The 19,002-nt window shown below is 34.3% G+C and overlaps 1 protein-coding gene and 1 non-coding gene across 2 annotated transcripts; one reads left to right on the forward strand and one right to left on the reverse strand.

The window, feature by feature from the left end:
• The first annotated feature begins 4,163 nt into the window (after positions 1-4,163).
• LOC129890890 (small nucleolar RNA SNORD96 family) lies at positions 4,164-4,257 on the forward strand. Its single transcript, XR_008767078.1, has one exon. It is a non-coding gene; the product is annotated as a small nucleolar RNA SNORD96 family (small nucleolar RNA).
• Positions 4,258-6,176: 1,919 nt separating this feature from the next.
• LOC129888815 (uncharacterized) lies at positions 6,177-10,777 on the reverse strand. Its single transcript, XM_055963844.1, has 2 exons — positions 10,519-10,777; positions 6,177-6,919 (listed from the first exon to the last, which is right to left on the reverse strand). Exons 1-2 carry the CDS (start codon positions 10,659-10,661, stop codon positions 6,298-6,300), a joined length of 765 nt encoding a protein of 254 aa, XP_055819819.1. The 5' UTR covers positions 10,662-10,777; the 3' UTR covers positions 6,177-6,297.
• Positions 10,778-19,002: the final 8,225 nt, after the last annotated feature.

Consider the following 19,002-nt stretch of genomic DNA (forward strand, 5'->3'; position numbering starts at 1 on the left):
AAATTTGAGGGAAATTGTGTAAAAATTATTTGATCAAAAATAACGGGAAAGTCCTACGCGAAAAAACAGAACTAGATATAAAACAAAAAACTAACAGACTTCATACCTCAAAAAGTTATATTAATTTTTTTCATGTTTAATTGATCAAGATATTATTTTGAAAATCGCTTTCTGAAAATAATTTTTTTCAAATTAAAAAAAATATTTTTTCTAATTTACGCTAGAAAAATAAATAAATAAATAAATAAATAATATATATAATATTTCAAGTTCATAACACGCAACGCTCCTAATCCGCCTCTCTTGATCATCCACCCCTATTAATAGACGATGAGGACAATCTGCGGCTTAGAATGGAGATCACGTTAGAGGTGGGATTAGCTTAAGCAAGTCATCAACTAAGACGTCCAATTCTTTATTGTTTATAGAATGATGTTATTTTTGCTTATTTATTGTATTAAAAACGGGAAAAAAAATATTCCTAAACTATTAAAAATAGTACAAAATTATTCTCCATTCATTTATTAGCCCTCAAATATCCCCGACGTCTATCTTTAAGTTCTATATTGCCCTTATTTTTAACGACCTTCAATTTAAATTCATTTAATAAATTCATTAATAACGTGGTCACCTATTAAATAACCTAAACTAATTTGAAAACCCACCCATTTCCCCAATTAGACCCGCCCCAACAAATCCAGCCACCGTGGTCCGTGGTCTCCCATTTGCGCAAATCAACAAGGCTTTTGATTTAATGTTGAAGGGAGAGGGACTTCGGTGTTTCATCACCATGGATGACTAAACAAGCTTCTAGTCGCACGCTTCTCTTTGAGAAAATACCAAAAAATTTTGTCATTGTCTTATTCTCTTTTGTTTGTTTGGTGACTGAGTCTTCAAGCTTTTTGCTAACAGATATATAGGAGTAACGCCTCTGTTTTAAGCTAGATTTCTCACGCCCATCCATGGCTTTATTGCTTGAAAAGTGTATCAAAAAATTTCCTTGTGAGATTGAAGAACTCATTGAAATTAAAATCATTTTTAGCAAGTAATGTTGAATGTTGCTTTAGTAAGGTACTGCCAACTACTTTCCTCAAACAGTAGATAATGCAATGGTCGATAAATTGTCACTAAGCCTTCATAGTGAACCTTCCTTGTTGAGGTCTTCTCCTCCCCTATTGACTTGGTAAAAAGAGAAGCACCTTTGGTTACCAATGGAGAATTTCTGATCATCTTAAATTCAGGTGATTGGATTTATACCAACGGAAACCATAAACTTCATACACAATAGAGAGATATGGTAAAAAAAAAAATTATAATGGATGGAGTTCCTTTTTCCATCCTATCCCATTCACCGGTACTGATTATTGATACTATAAAAGTCATTTTTGAGTTTTTGTGCCAGCTCATGATCTAAACGAGTCGCACATACACCCTAGTACATGTTCCTCGACGCTAAGGACACCCCCGTAGAGCGGGGGATTTCGTGACATTTCTGATTGGTTGTCTTGTATTTCTAATAAGTTGTTTAATAGTTGGCATGTTGAATCGTATACCTAATATGAAGGGTTGGTTTAGATTGATCCTAACCAAATGATGGTGAATTACTTCTATTTAATAGAATATTCAATTCGAAGATAAAATCTCAAATCACAGGACAACAACTAAATGATATTATAAACAAGGAACTTAGTATAATTACAGAATTTCATCAATTTCTGATATTCAAACAAGGTGTGATAATGCATCTCGATCACAAAAAGCAATAAGATGCAACCAATATTACAATTTTATATAAATCAAACTTGAAGATCAGCATACATTGGTCTGGATGACCTTGAGACCTCAATTCTTGAATTTACTCAAAGATGAAAATGTAAGGAAGATGGGTGATAAAGATGGGTTAAATGAATTTGGGGTGAGTGGATTTGATTTGAGGCGGGTCTGATTTGGGAAATGGGTGGGGTTTTAATTTAGTTTAGGTTATTTAAAAGGTGACAAATAGATGATCGCCACATTATTAATAAATTTATTAAATGACTTTAAATTGGAGTCCGTTAAAAATAAGGGTAATATAAGAAATAAAGATAGACGTCGGATTATTTGGGGGCTAATAGGTGGATGGAGGATAGTTTTGTACTATTTTCAATAGTTCAAGAGCATTTTAGATCATTTTTCATATTAAAAAAAGTAAGAATTCTACTTATTTTTTAAGAAAAATCATCACTCTATATATTCGGACATGTGAAAAAGAAATGAACGAATATTCATGTCTCAATGCAGAGGTGTGAGAGGATTGACTATATATGGTTCAAAGGAAGGTAGAGGTAAACTGAAGAAGTTCGAAAAGAGATGATTAAACAGGAAATAACGCAGTTTCACTTTACCTAGCTTTATCATATTTTTTGTTTCATTTCTCCTAAAAAAATCAGAAAAACCTTTTTTATTATTATTATGTATCTACAACCAGAAATTCAATGCGTAATTTCAACAATACAGGACGTGACTTTAAATAGTAGGTTATGAAGGATACAAATTAGGGTTGGAGGTTAGCTAGATAATTGAGTATTGTCTCACTTATTCTTCTATACTTTTAGTCGTACTATTACTCTTTGTAGTTTCTTGTCCTTTGAATTTGGTTATTATCTGGATTTTCTTACACTTCGATTATCGTTTTATCTTGTTATGACAAAATGATTTATCATATTTTCATGATATTTTGTCATGACTTTCTTTATTTATGTTATTTTCCCTTCTATACTATTTTGGACAATTTTTTTCTTGAGCTAAGAATGTATAAAAAATAAATTTTCTACCTCCACACTAGTTGTCAGTATGGGTGTTCAAAATCGAACCGTAACCAATAAGCCAATCGCAAAATTGTCTTATTAGCTTATTTGTATTGAGTTATCGAATTAACGATTGGAAAATGGATTAAAATTTTATAATTAACAGCTTATTGATGTGGAAGCGGATTATTCAATTTTCTTATCGGGTAAATCGTTAATCCGTTAAGAATTACCATCTTACACTTTTATTTTAGGTATATTAGCCTCATTTAATATTTTAACATAATATATAAGAGTAATTGTATATTTTTTCTTTGATGGTCCTAACTCCGAAAGACAAAAACCGTAAAGTCAGGAAAACTTATTTACTTTTATATAATTATATATTCTGTCTTCAAAAGTAGAGGGCAAGCTAGCAAACTCCAAAAAATATTAAAGTTTAAAAAAGGTAAAGGCGTAAAGAAGCCTCTGACTCACCATTGCATTTAAAATAGTGAAAATAGGTTATCTCTTTTGTAAGGTGTGTTTATCATAAAAAAAATATACCATAAAAATTAAGTAGAAGTTAGCCGATACATCATCCGATAACCGTTTGTTAATCCGTTATCGAACCAACTGATATCTTATAAATTGGCTAGCATATTAGTAAATTTAAAAATTAATATCCAATAGATCAAACTGTTAAAGTGAAATTATCCGCCTTATAGGCTGCTCTAGTTATAAGTTCTTCAAACATTTTATCCTTGCTAAAATCATTGGGTATGTTGTTGTAAACATCTTTAGGGCTTACTCATTTACACCCAGCTAAAACTAAAAAATCGGCCCACATTCAAATTTGACCTAGTATGCTTTAAAAAAAGCCCAAAACTACGCCGCCTTCTAGACCTATACTAACATAGTTCCCATCTATAAAACCCTTACATCTTCTCTTCCTCCATCGCCGGCCTTTTGCTGGTAGTCAACTCTTCCATTTTTTCCGATTGTTTTAAGTTACTTTGTTGAGTTTTATTTGCTTTGTTATGTATTTTGTCAGAATTTTTGATATGTTTTTTCTTAGAGTCGAGTTTCTATCAGAAACGGTCTATGATCATGATGGTTCACTTTTTTTGAATTTGGGGCGGGTTTGATTCAATACCTGCATAACCCAAAATGTGAAAAAAAATCATCAGAAATTAAGCCCTTTTTGTTGATTTTTTAGCAGTTTTGAGTCTTTTTTCTTCTTCATTGAGGAAGAAAGAATCATTGCTTTATTATCCGAAGAGGGCATTCTCATATCCTATCGCCTTGTAGAGCAGAATCTCTGCTATTACTATTTGGGAATTGCCATGAGAAATACATTTTCTTAAAATCAAAATTCAAATTATTGAGCTCTTTTTTTGGCCTGTGAGGAGATCTATTACTAAAAACACCATCTTTCGGGACTGAATGGTCTTTTTGAGGCCTTGATGTTAATTCTGCAATTCTGAGGCCATTTGATAGTTGTATTTACTTCTTTTCTTTAAAAAAAAATAATATATGTTATCTTTTCCAAGTTAATTTCATTGGAATTTGTCTAATTGATTGATTTTTTCAAGGAGGGTGTATAAAGTGTAGTAATTGTGCTTATGGACGGTCAAGTGCTGTTTAGATAATTTAACAACAGTACTTAACAAAAATGCATAAGCTACATTGAAAAGCCACTAGGTTCATTGTTCATGTCTTTTCTTGAGTTTCAATCTGGAAGACTATCCCCTAGTGGCTGATATTTATTGAAGAAATTTCTTTCTTGTTGGGAGATGAATAATATTTACTGCGGTTCGTTTAGTTGCTAGTTAGAGTTACATAAGAATTAAGTTATGTCCTCTTTGTTGTGACGTTGTGTGATTTAATTGGAAAATTTATTGGTGTGGAACATGATTTATAAAAAATTCAACAACAATAATAATACTTGGAAGTTTTGAAGCCACTCATTGCACTGCCATGACAGAGGAACTTGTGACTTGTCCATTTGTTCAATGAACAAACAGTATGAAGATTCATTGATATTGAGAGGCAGAAGCAAAAAAGAACTTTACAGTAAAATCTACTTTTGACAGATTATGTAATGGATGCCAAAACATATTACCATGGAAACAAAATTTCTTATGAAATAGCTCACACTTTTCTTGTGGGTAGTAATCAAAATAATTAGAGGCCACAACAAATTTAGGCTCGAAAACAAGTATATGATGAAGTGGTGGATGTTTAAGCAGCAAAAGTGGCTATGTGAGATTTTATAAATGTTGAAAAATTATTTCAACATGCATTTGATGGAAGAAACGAAAAAAATATATATGAAAAAGGTATAATGCATAACTAAAAAATGCCAGTCAGCTAATGATCGAGTGGTTTAATTTGATGGGACTTGACATGCCGCGAATCATCTTGAAAGAAAGGTGTGATGGTGCATGGTTGTCGTCAGTCTTCTCACTTGAAAAAAGAAGCAAATAACTGATAGTTGTGCAAGAACATTAATATGAACTGTATTTTGTTGTTTCACTTTTGGTGTAAAGAAAAGTTTTTTGGTAAAGTTGAATCAATCACAGAAGTTATAGGATCCCTGTATATTGAGCATGATATATATAGTTAACTTGTAAATATGATTTTTGTATATTACATAGTAAGTTGATGTAAGTACACATGCTATCTGGAATGGAGCTCCCTTTGGCAACATGTTCATTATTGAGAGGTTTCTATTGTTTTGTTATTATTATTGAGAATTTACAATTGTTTGTTGCTTTGTATACATTAGCCTAGCATGTAGTATTTTAGTATCCTTATTTGAATATTTTATTTGTACAATAGCTAGTTATTTTACCTTACTCATTTTTAATCAATTTAATAATTAAGGATGTATTTTTTTAATTAGAAAGATATATGTACTTTTTATCGTAAAAATTATGGATTTTTTTAGTAAATACCAGTAGATTTGAAGAGGATAAAATATGTCATTTGCAATACATAAATGATCAATGCACGTTCCCAGAACTAGTATATATATATATATATATATGCGCGCGCGCAAGCCCACTAAAAGTTTTCAACAAATATTAGATCTGCACCCTTCACTTTAAAGATGTTAATGAGCTCAATAGTTAGACCCTTAAATGTTGAACTCATGGAGTTAAAATTCCTGAATCCGCCTACAAAAAGTTGCAAGTCGTTCACACTTGGACAAAAACAACTTACTTCAGAAGGGTAACATGAACCTATTTCTGAGCTTTAATTGAGCAATAGAAAAGAGCAATCTGATACACTAAACCTCCCGTGTTCACGCAGGTCTGGGAAAGAACTGCACCCGGTGTCATAGCAAAATCAAAATTGATGATAGAGTTGGAGCAAAGTTTACATTCACCAACTCAAGTGACACGATAGCTTAATGGTTGTGCTTCTTTCAAAGGAAAAGAACACATATCTATAAAATGCTATAGTAAAATTCTCAGCTAGTAGAATAAGCTAGTTTACATGTCAGTAACACTTCCATCAGAGGTTCTCAAAGATTTTCTTCATCTTCCTGGTTGTCATCTGAGGTTAAAAGATGATTTAAAGTGACTTTCGCCTTCTTTGTCTCTTTCGACTTCTCATTGGTTTCATATCCATCGACCTTTCTCTTGAGCGATTCATCTTTCTCAGCCTCAATTTCCCCTTCCTCAGTTGCAGCAGCTTTGTCGTCAGAGCTCTCTATCTTCTCCTCCTGTGAAGATGACTTTGATTTGGAATTAACCTGGTTTTCTCCATCATTTAGAGCTTCTTTGGATGATGCCGTTTCAGGTTGACGTAAAATGGAGCTGACTTCTTCATTGCTCGCGAGATCAATGGAGGTTTTCCCTGCCTTGTTTTTAGTGTTAACATTTGCACCTTTCTTCAGCAAATACTTGACGAGTTCCAGGTGAGACCCTTGGGCAGCATAATGAAGGGCTGTCATACCCTTGCGATTGCATGATTTGACAGACACTCCAGAACTAACAAGAAGCCTAACAACTTCCAAATGACCTTTTTGAGCAGCAAAGTGAATTGCACCCATGTCATCCATAGCAGCAGCACCAACGTCAGCTTTGTTTTTGCAGAGATAATCCACTATCTGGGCATGCCCGGACCATGCTGCCAGATGGAGCCTAAAGTCCAATTTAAAATGGATCAATAAGGCAAAAATGATAAATAAACAATTAAAAGAAAAGCAAAATTGATATAAGAAATTACTGGATCAAAGTGACTCGACTCACATGAGAGTTGGAAAAATCGAAAGAAAACTACCAGTTATTGGCAAAATAAAGCACGGAGGGACAGCCAAAACTAGCCACATTATGGTAGTATTGAAGTTGGTTGGGGACAGAGTCTCAGGAGGAAAGAAACTGAAAACTGAACCACAAATTGACATTGAGTAAGTAGTTGAATAAAATATCTTCACAGAGGAAAAAGGACATGACCAACGAGATCATAGACAGATATCAGATAATGAAGTCTTGATGACAGTGGTGAGAACCAAATCAGATACAAAAGGGGACTTATGGAGATAAAGCAATATCATAAAACAATATGTGCCCATCCTTTCTTCTCATGTATAGACAAATGAATCTATTGAAACTATAAAAGGTATTATAGTTTGCATCCACATCGACTGTTCTACTAAGTACCTAACCCACTAGTACATGTACTGTTTCGAATCATTTTGTTTGAGTTTCCAATGTATATCTCTTGTTTTCTTTTTTATTATCTCAACATCTTAGTTAGGCCATCAAACAGCACTCTTTGAGTGCAATACTTACGCCTAGGAGAAAATCTGCTCATAGCCAGCAATAAGAAGAAGAATTTTTCTATGATGACTATTCTTGGCAACTCAAAGCGGATCTTTCTGACTTAACAGCAATACATTATGATAATGTAAAGAGTGAATGTTACAAGCCAGAAAAAATATAACATTAGCCATAGAATATATTTAGAGCATTAGTTTACAAGTAAAGGCATAAACACACTCATAAAGCAAGTTTAAGAAAGTGGAAAAGATAATAACACAACCTTAGGCTTGTGATAATCGCAAAAGACTAATCTTTGCTCGAAAAACTTTGTGAAGATCCCCTTGAAGTATTGATAACAGCACAAATTACATTTCTTTGCCATGCTAAACCCTAACATATGTTTGAGTTTTACTACAATATATCCAACTTAGGCACTTCCTTTCCCTACTGCTAAAATCATAAGTACATGAGGAGACTGAGTGTAAGCTCCATTGGATGAAGTTTTTTCTCATATATCAATGGATATCCTATAAGATTGTCTCCATGGGCAGACCTCGATACCATCATTCCTTCAGATTGTCAAGTTCAGACTTTTAGCACTTAAACACAAGTAATACAAATGACAATTCTAATATATTATTTTTTGGTTTGTAGAACTCCTCAAGGGGCAGGAATATCGTCATAAAGTTCTAGCTCCATAAATGAATATACAAAGACCAAATGTTAGAAATTATTTACTGGAACAAGTATCCAAATGGGTAAAGAAAGCCTTGTATCTTAGAAATTATTTACTGGAACAGGCACTTGAAGTAATTCTTAAAGCTAAAAACATGGTAGAAGAGAATAAAATGAATATATTGCCCCAGGGGGTAACCCCTCAATTGGCAAAGGTTGAGAGACTTGTATCTTAGGTCACAGGTTCGAGCACTGTCACAATTGAAGCGAACTAACTCTGGTATTCAAGTTACTAAGGGTAGATGTGTGGACTAATCATCTTCGAGTTTCAGGGGCTGCAGTTGGCCCAAAGGGTCTGCTTTAGATGGATTTCACAGTTAGAAAGAAGGCGCAAAAATTGTGAAAGATTAAGGTCTTTCTTCAGATTTTTGGAGAAGTATGTTTTTAAAATGACATAAAAATACCCTTCAGGTTGGCCTAGTGGTTTGGGCTTGGGACTTCCATGTTGGAGGTCTCAAGTTCGAAACCCCTTGCCAGCGAAAGCAAGAAGTTTGCCTTCTAGGTTGAGCTCGTCGCACCGGGCTTGCCTAATGGGGGTTACCTCTCCTGTGTGGTTTGCGAGCCATTGCATAGGAGCAGGGTTTTACCCTGTGCGCACCCATAGGGTAGCGGCTGCGGGTTTCCCTTGTCATAAAAAAAAAGGACATAAAAATAATAATGTGACCTACATCTAACAATTTAGTGTTTTAGTATAGCTACAGCCTACATGGATGGAACGTCAATTACAGTAAAAAGGGAAGTGAATAATATCTAATACCAATGCTAGCAGCTTAGAAGTTTTAGACTTAAAAAATCATCTGCAGAAATCTACGTATCTTCTCAGACTTGAATATATACATTCAGAATAACATTCACTCTCCAGCATAGACAAAGTTCCATGTCAATGATGTAGCAAAACTAAAATCAATCAGAAGTCCTTTATCAAAACTAAAGCCATAGGCGTATACAGTGGGAAATAATATCAGAAAATCCTAAAAAAGTAAAATAATGCAGAATCTTACTAAAACTAACAGAACTGGTGGGTTTACAGTCCTCTTAGTAAGAAATACAAGATAATAGTATACCCAAAGGGTAGCGGCTACGGGTTTTCCTTGTCATAAAAAAAAATAATACAAGATAACAGTTATTCAGTCAAGCAAATACTCCCAACTTCTATCAAAATTTAGCTAATAATACACTTGCAGTGACGGCAAAATGGAGTTTTTCCCTTCGCTTATCACCTTAGCTACCCAGAGACAGACCCTAGATTCAAATCAGTGGATGCAGACCGACTACTCTTTTGCCACAATGGTTACAAATGTGCTGTTGCCAGAAAGCAACATTCGCCAATTAGCTCCTTAACACTTCCCAATTCCTTTTTTTTTGGATAAGTTCCTTAAAGTGAAGTTCTAACTTTATAGTAGTTAATGTCTCTTTCTTTCTGTACTATTCTGCCATGACTTTCTCACTTTTGCTATTCATTGTTTTCATCTTGTTTTCGATATGCTTGTCCCTATCTGACCTTTTATCTTGTTTTCCTCTCTTCAGCCGAGGTCTTTCGGAAACAGCCGCCCTACTTTTCAAGGTGGGGGTTAGGTCTGCGTACACTCTACCCTCCCCAGACCCCACATGGTGGGATTATACTGGGATTATACTGGGTTTGTTGTTCTTGTTGTTGTTTTTGTTGTTCCTTAAAGTGAAGTTCTAGACAGACCCACTATCAAAAAGATTCAGAATTCCATATTCAATTCTGGATACTACAATTCGAATTTAGATGTTTCAGCAATGAATTACACCCTCATAGTACATTCCCACCTACAAAAAGATATGATGTTCTACAAACAACAAGTGCTTATCCCTTGCTTATCACCTTAGCTACTCTGCGATGGACCTTAGAATTCAAAGAAGTGAGTGCAGACCCAGTACTCTTTGCCGCAATGGTACAAATGTGCAGTCGCCACAGATGAACATTCCCCAATTAGCTCCCAAATACTTCCCAATTCTTTCTTTTTTCTGGATAAGTTCTTTAAACTGAAGTTCTAGAAATACCGACTATCAAAAAGCTTCATAATTACATCTTCAATCATTTTCTTGAATCCCACAACTCAAATTTAGATGTTTCAGCAATGAATTAGACTCTATTCCCACCTCCAACTACCCATTTTGCAAAACACCCATTTCGTTTTTAAGTCTAAGTTTATCAAAACAAACGCATAATCAATAGAAAGCTTCAAATTGAAAGAAGGAGATTAAAGAAATCATACGGTGTACGAGAATGTTTATCCCTAGAGTTGACGGCTAAAGGATTGGTGCTGCATAGTGTTTGAACAGCGTTAAGATCCCCAGATCGAGCCGCCGCGTGCAGTCCTTCGTTCCTATCAGTTGATTGTCTCTTTGGGTTCCCCATTTTTGTGAAATTGGAGCTCGGAATTGAAGATGAAGCAATTTAGGAAAGAGAGAGATTTTGTACAATGGAGGAGAGGGAAGCAATTTATATATTGGAAAATAGGCATATGGCTTTTTTCTTCAAAATTTCATTTTTTTTCTCTCTCAAAAACATATCGAAATTATAATTTTTTTTCAATGAGTTTTTCACTTCAATTGTCCATTATTCTCCCTATTTATCTAAACTATCATTTGATTTATGTGTTAAAATACACTTTGATGATGAGTTGATTAAGTACATATTTTTTATGGACAACAAACTTGTGTAGAACAATTCAACTTGAACGTGTATTTTTTAATACAAATGGAGGAATTATTTAGTTATGAAGTTCAGAAAAAATATGATGGTTTAAATAGGTAAATAGAACAATGAATGATTGAATTATGAAAGCCGCAAGAAGGTGATTATTTAGGTATTTTTGTTTATGTATACAAGTGCTGAGAAAAATTATCATAAAATGTTTTCATTGTTACAAGATTGGTCCAAATATGTCCAACGGCGGAAGCTTTCCAATACATCAATATTTTTATAGTGAAAAATAGTTAAATTTGCCCTTGAACTGTGTAAAATAGTTAAAATTACCCCTAAAACCTTCTAGCGCTAATAACATCGTCTTCTTCAATACTTAAATCGGAAAAGAGCCTAAAATTCCTTTGAACTATTGAATTTGGTACAAAAATCTTTCATTAACCTTATGGCTCCAAAATGCCCCCGACGTCAATGTATTGGCTCTAAATTACCCTTATTTTTAACGTCCCACTTAAAAAATAAAATTAAGAAATTATTTATTATGTGGCAGGATCCTACAACAACAACAACAACAATAACCCAGTGAAATCCCACAACGTGGGGCTGGAGAGGGTAAAGTGTATGCAGACCTTACTCCTATCAAAGTAGGACGACTGTTTTCGAGAGATCCTTGGCTCAAAAGAAGCATAAAAAGAGGTTAGATAAGGCTAAGAAGTTCAAAGCGTTATGGAAAAGCAAATAACGAATAACGCAAATAACGAAAGCGACACAGATAAAATAGAATAATCAAAGTACAGAAAGTGATAGAAAGATAATAACAGAAGTCAGAATACAAGAAATTATAGTGTGCTAATACGCCTACTAATATGGAATAACAACGAGACTATGTACTAGCCTTCTACCCTAATATGGGTCCTCCACTCCCTCCTATCTAAGGTCATGTCCTCAGTAAGCTGTAACTGCGCCATGTCCTATCTAATCACTTCTCCTCAATATTTCTTCGGCCTACCCCTACCTCTTCTGAAACCATCTATGGTTAACCTCTCACACCTCCGCACTGGGGCATCTTTGTCTCTCCTCTTCACATGCCCAAACCATCTCAGTCGTATTTTCCGAATCTTGTCTTCCACCGAGGTCACTCCTACCTTGTCCCGAATAGCCTCATTTCTAATCATGTTACTCCTGGTATGCCCACACATCCATCTCAACATTCTCATCTCGGCTACTTTCATCTTTTGAATGTGAGAGACCTTAATTGGCCAACACTCCGCCCCATATAATATAGGCGATCTAACCACCACTTTGCAGAACTTGCCCTTAAGTTGTAGTGGCACCTTCTTGTCACATAGCACACCGGAAGTGAGCCTCCATTTCATCCATTCTGCCCCAATACGATGTGTGACATTATCGTCAATCTCCCCGCTGCGTTGCATGATAGACCCAAGATACTTGAAACTACTTTTCTTTTGGATGGTCTGGTCAACAAGCCTAACTTCCGCGCCAACCTCCTGAAGTGTCTCACTAAACTTGCACTCTAAGTACTCTGTCTTGGTCCTACTCAGCTTAAACCCTTTAGACTCCAAGGTATGTCTCCAATCCTCCAACTTAGCGTTAACTCCGCTACGAATCTCATCGATCAGGACAATGTCGTCCGCAAAAAGCATACACCATGGCACCTCACCTTGAATTTGTCGTGTCAATCCATCCATCACCAAGGCAAATAAAAATGGACTAAGGGTTGATCCTTGATGCAACCCCATCACAACTGGAAAGTGCTCTGAGTCCCCTCCTACTGTCCTTACCCTGGTTTTGGCACCCTCATACATGTCCTTGATTACCCTAATGTACACCACAGGTACACCTTTAGCCTCCAAACATCTCCATAGTATCTCTCGTGGAACTTTATCATAAGCCTTTTCTAGATCGATGAATACCATATGCAAGTCCCTCTTCCTCTCCCTATACTGTTTCACCAGTCTCCTCATAAGATGGATGGCTTCTGTAGTTGAGCGTCCTAGCATAAATTCGAACTGGTTCTCTGAAATAGACATGCCTCTCCTAACCCTCATCTCCACCACTCTTTCCCACATTTTCATAGTATGACTTAGAAACTTGATACCTCTATAGTTGTTGCAGCTCTGAATATCCCTTTTTTTGTATAGAGGGATCATTACGCTCGACCTCCATTCTTCGGGCATCATTGTTGTCTTAGAGATGACATTAAATAACCTAGTCAGTCACTCCAAACCTACCGAGCTCGCGCTCTTCCAAAATTTCCCAGGAATCTCGTCAGGTCTGGTCGCTCTTCCCCAGCGCATCCTACGCACATGATCCTATTGGCTATTATTAAAATTAATCTAACTAATTAATTTTAATTTAAAAATTTGACCTCCATTGAAGGAGTTTAAGCTTGGAAAATGGTGGGAGGTGGTGACTTGAGAAATGGAGAAAAAGAAGGAAAAAAAAACAAAAAATGGCTAAATAAAGTCTTTCACGTATTATTGTTGAGTGTATCACACTCACTTTACCATTTCAGCAAAAAGTGTCAAAATGACACAGCGAGACCCTACATGAAGTGTCTAAAATGAACATCGGCCAATTGAAGTGTCGAAATGAAACTTGGTGCCAACTTTAAGGGGACATCAATAGATTTGGCCTTATTTATATCGATGATGGTATCAGATAATATTAAATGTTAAAAGTGTTATGTTTTTTATCTATAGGATTTCAATTTCCATATTGACAATGGATAATGTGTGTGCCATCCATCAGTCTTCTTCTTATCCTCCTCAGTAGTTTTTGTCAAAAAACATGTGTAAGTATGAAGTAATAAATAATTGGCAATGCTCAACTAAAGAAGCAAGATAATAAATACATAGCCATCAATTGAAGTCTTCAATTCAAATCTAAAAATATGAAAGCAATGGAGAGATTTCTTCATAAACATAGCCATCAATTGAAGTCTTTTCTATGCTCTCAAATATATTGGAATGTCAAAAAAAAACATCACATTATAAAAAGTTTCAACTGAAAAAAAGTCAAAACTATATAATTATTTCATCAACCAAGCAAGTAAATTACAAAGATCAGTGTCCACAATTAAGTATAATTTTCAAAGCCTACATGAAGCGAACACGCTTGTTCAGTAAGGGAAAAAAAAGACAAAAAAAGAAACTAAAAGGAATCAAATTATACATTATTTCATAGGCCTTCTTATATCAAAATTCTCATAAATATTTTAAAACCAACTACAATCATGTATAGTAGCAATTTTTTTTACCTCATAAGGTCTAATAACATCAGAAAAACAATAGAACCTATTTACAAAATCAACAACAGCAAAATAATTCAACCTAAGTAAATTGAAATTCTTTGTTGATATGAACGTCATCTTGATTGTTGTCAATGATTTCTTGGGGGCGATTGCTTTCTTAATGCCTTCGTGTCCCTCACGTGATCATATCCTACCCTCTGCTCCCTTTTCCTTTCGGGATGAGGAGGCCTATGAGCCGTTAGTGGCTAGAAGAGCTCCGATTCCTTGCAGAAGACAGCCAGTCAATTTACAAGTTTCGAGACTTTCACTGCTCATTGGCCAACAATTTGAGACTCTTCTTAATTTGTTATAATTTTATATGTCTACTGATAAATCAAACTTAAGCTAAAGATAAATGTTTATACAACTATTACAACATCATCTTATATATCAATCTTAACTCTATAGAAAAGAAAAAAACTAGTCACTAAACATAGATTTTGTACATTTATCACACGTTCAATTATTACAAATCTCTATTAGGAACAACATTTAAATAACAAAAAGCTTCAAAGAATAAAACCTCCCTTTTGTGAAAAATATTTCTACAAAAACGCTACTAAAGAAGATATACCTTATATAATGCTAATCATTATATATGTATGTTGCACGATTATATCTTACATCAATTATTCAAAATTTTAAAAATAAATAAATTAAGAATACAAATTATGAACACAAAAAATTGAAATATAAAACGTCCTCTTTTTAATTGGGAAAGTATTTTTTATTTGAAGGTATGAAAGACTGATATATTTTATTTATGTATTTTTACTTTATATTTTCTCTTTTAAGTTTTAAATTTATATTTTTACAATGAATATTTCTGCAACATTATTGAAAGTTTGTGCTTTTTGTATTTTGACAGACACATTTCTCTCAAAAAGAAAAATATAGATTCTTCTCTTGAATTCTCTGCAGCATTTTGAAAAAGCTTTTGAAACGTAATATTTTTTTGATAACTAACTTTTCTATTATTCACCAATTGCAATATTTACATATCCATAGCAATTTTACCACAGATTGCTATCTCAAATAATAAAAACTCAGTTTTAATCATCTATGAGCACTAAGACAAACTAAAATATTAGTTGTTGCATTCTTGCTTTGATCCTTAGAGTGGCTCTCACATTGCAAGTATAAGCAATCTCCTTTGCAAGTTCTTCGCATTGTCTTCTCTTGTTTTCAAATATCCTTCTATTTCTTTTGATACAGATCATGTATACCAGCTCTACATAGACCATTTTGAAAATTTAAGCACTTAGTGATCTCCCCTTCGAACATGATATAGACCAGGCTAGGTTGTCATCCCATGTTGTTGTAGTTTTCCATTGGCATTTTAGCCATGTCATTAATCTGTTCCATACACTTTGGGTAAAGTTACACTGAGCAAAAAGATGGTCACTTTACTCCAAATGTTGTTGACATAGTTTACAAGTTTAGTCCACCACTATCCCCCAAGCATGAAGTCTATCTGTTGTTTGTAGCCTATCATGTAATTGAAGCCACATAGTACACCTGGCCTTTGGTCTAGCATTATTGTCAAATATCAAGAACTTCCGGGGAACTCTCATATTGTCTCCCAACAACTTGTGATAGATGATTTTAATATTGATTGTGTCCTGCTGTGCTGTTTGAGTTTGCTCCAATGTACTTGTAGCTGCAATAATCTTCCTTATCATCCACGAGGCTTGTGAAGGAATTGGTGCAGTTGAAATTGTGTTGGACTTAATTTAGTAGGTGTGGACCCATCTGATACATAGTTTATCTTGTTTATGAGCTAAGTCCCAATTAGTTTTTGCAATAGCAACTTTGTTTCATTTTTGAATGTTGAGAAGGTTCAGCCTTCCTATGGACTTTGGTGTACAGATCCTTTCCCAAGCAACTAAGGATGTTTTGGTAATGGTATTGGTACCTAACCACAAAAAGCTCCTGCAGTAGGAGTCAATAAGTTTCAGTATCTTAGCTGGAATGAGGAAAAGTTGAGACCAGTAAGATTGAATGCCAAACAAGACAGTTTGGATTAACTGTAATTTTCCAGCATGGGATAATTTCTTAGCAGTCCATGTAGAGATCTTTGCTACTCTTTTCTCTACTAAAGGAGTCCATTGAATCAGGGAAAGCTTCTTTGTAGAGAGTGGAATGCCTAAATATTTGAAAGAAAATTGTCCAACAGTAAATCCAGTGTAGTGAATAATCCTTTCCCCATCAGCCTTTAAAACTCTTCCAAAGTAAATGGAGCATTTCCCCATATTTTTTTTGTAGACCAAAGGCTTCTGAGAAAGTCTTAAAATAAACCATCAAGGATGTGATAGACTTAAGATCACCTCTGAAAAATAGTAGGAGATCATTAGCAAAGCATAAGTGAGACACCCTAGCTTAGCACATCTAGGGTGAAAGGAATAGCTTTTGTTGACTTTAAGGGTATTGAGTGATCTACTAAGGTATTTCATGGCTATGGCAAACAGAAATGGGGATATTGGGTCGCATTATCTAAGGCCTTTAGCAGCATCAAAGGGAGTAGTTGGTTCCCCATTTATCATTACAGTATAGTTCACAATTTGGACACATTGCATAATCCATTCAATGAATTTAGCTGGGAAGCATAGTTTTGTCATAACCTGTCTCAAAAATATCAATTTCACTGAGTCGTATGCTTTTTGTAGGTCTATCTTAACCATACATTTTGGGGAGATGTGTTTTCTCTGATATGCTTCCACTAGCTCAGTTGCTAGGATGATATTGTCAACAATTTTTTTCTCATGAATGAATCCTGATTGTGCCTCATTAATTAGTGAAGCTATTATCCCTTGTAACCTTGCTGTTAGGATCTTTGCTATGATTTTGTTGAGGACTGTACAACATGAAATTGGTTTGTACTCTTTTACAGTAATAGGATTAGCCTTCTTAGCAACCAGTGTAATAGAGGTACAATTGATAGCTTTGTGCAAGCTTCCTGTATTAAAGAACCTTTTAACGGCCTGTGTGATATTTGCTTTAATCAAGAGTCATGACTTTTTGTAAAATACAGCATTGAAACCATCTATTCCTGGAGCCTTGTCATCTCCAATGGACAAGAGATCTGAATAGATTTTTTTATCAGTGACTGATTTACACAACTATAGTCCTTATTGGTGGCTTATTATAGGTCCTCCTCTCATAATGACTCTATTTACTGCAGGTAGGCTATGTGCTGCTGACCTCACTAAGTATTTATAGAAAGCTAGAATTTTCACTTTAATGTCTTTTTGATTAGTTAGAGTAGTCCCAGTAAGAGAAGTAAGTTCAAAAATTTGCTTCCTAATAATTCTTTCCTTAATGACTGTTGAAAAGAATTGATTGGTCCCATCATCAAATTGTATCCATTTGGCTCTAGATTTTTGTTTGAGGACATTTTCTTCAATATTAGACCACTTCTCCAACTCTTGAAGGACTTCCTTTTCCTGTACCATTAAGTTATCTGAATAATTTCTAGTTAACTGCTGAAACTTAATGTTTACATAATATATCGTAATTTCTTCTCGAAATTATTTTAACAATATAAATTCATGATTATTCAGAAAATTTTATGATCACTAAATAATTTAAATATAAAAATCACAAAATAATAATAATTTACTTTTTTTAGTCTATTCACTCTTTAAGAAACCTGAGTTTATTTTCTCATATCTTACTCACGTCTTTACCATTTTGTAACCCCAATTTTTTTTTAATTTTCTTGTTTTCTTGGAACCTTGTTTTCTTGGCACCCAGTGTTTTTTTGTTTGTTTTCTTGGCACCCTGTTTTCTTTTTCTTGTTTTCTCCTCCCAAGCAATAAACAAAGGAGTCCAAATAACCTTCTCTCTCAGAAACTGAGAAACCAAAAGAAAAAACACTTTCTCGAATTCTCCGCTGCAATTTTGATAAATTTGATGTTTTAGAGCACTTTTTTTTCCAACTCAGAAAACAATCGCAAGGTATAATTCGAAGTGAAAATTCGATATCTAAACTTTGAATCGATGATGAATTATGTTTATGCAACTGTTTTAAAAAAAAATCCATTTTATTCACCAAATGTGTTTGTGTTGATTATATTTTTCATCGACCAAGTGAAATGACGTTGAAGAAATTGACTAATTTCCTAATTTTTCTCTCAATTCTCCGTAGTAAGTTTGAGTTTCCTCTACTTTTTCAATCTTTTATACCGTAAATTTTTTCTAGCATTATTAAAAGTGCTACTGCAGATCCGAATTTAATTAATTAGATCTTCAGTAACTACATTTCTCCCAAACCAAAAAATATAAATTTTGAAAAAGCTTTTGAAACATGATGTTCAAGTAGTATGTTATATTTCTTTCCAATTCCAAAACAGTAATACTTTAATTATTACTTTTTTTTAACCTATTCACTCTTTAAAAAACTTAAATTTCTTTTTCTCTCCTAAAATAATCGGTTCCAAACCCGACCCAATTCATCTAAATGGGTCAAGTCTGTCACGCTTTTACCGTGGTTTTGTTCTTGTTTTCTTCTCCCAGCAGTAAGCAAAGTAGTACAAATAATGCTTCTGAAACTGAGAAACCACAAAAAGAAAAAAAGAAGACGTTATTCTCTCGAATTCTCCACACCATTTCTGGTTAAATTGATCTTCCGGCACTTCATCAAATTTTTTCCGACTCAGAAAACAATCGCTACTTATAATTCGAAGTGAAAATTCGTGATGAGTTTTGTTTTTGCTACATTTTTCAATTTTTTTTTTCATT

This window comes from Solanum dulcamara, chromosome 5 (genome assembly GCF_947179165.1).
Source record: "Solanum dulcamara chromosome 5, daSolDulc1.2, whole genome shotgun sequence".
NCBI lineage: Eukaryota > Viridiplantae > Streptophyta > Magnoliopsida > Solanales > Solanaceae > Solanum > Solanum dulcamara.

Coding starts and splice junctions, on each gene's coding strand:
- LOC129888815 (XM_055963844.1), bottom strand. CDS start 10,661: ATGGGGAACCCAAAGAGACAATCAACTGATAGGAACGAAGGACTGCAC. Junction 6,920..10,518: donor GATAAACATTCTCGTACACC/GTATGATTTCTT, acceptor ATTGGACTTTAG/GCTCCATCTGGCAGCATGGT.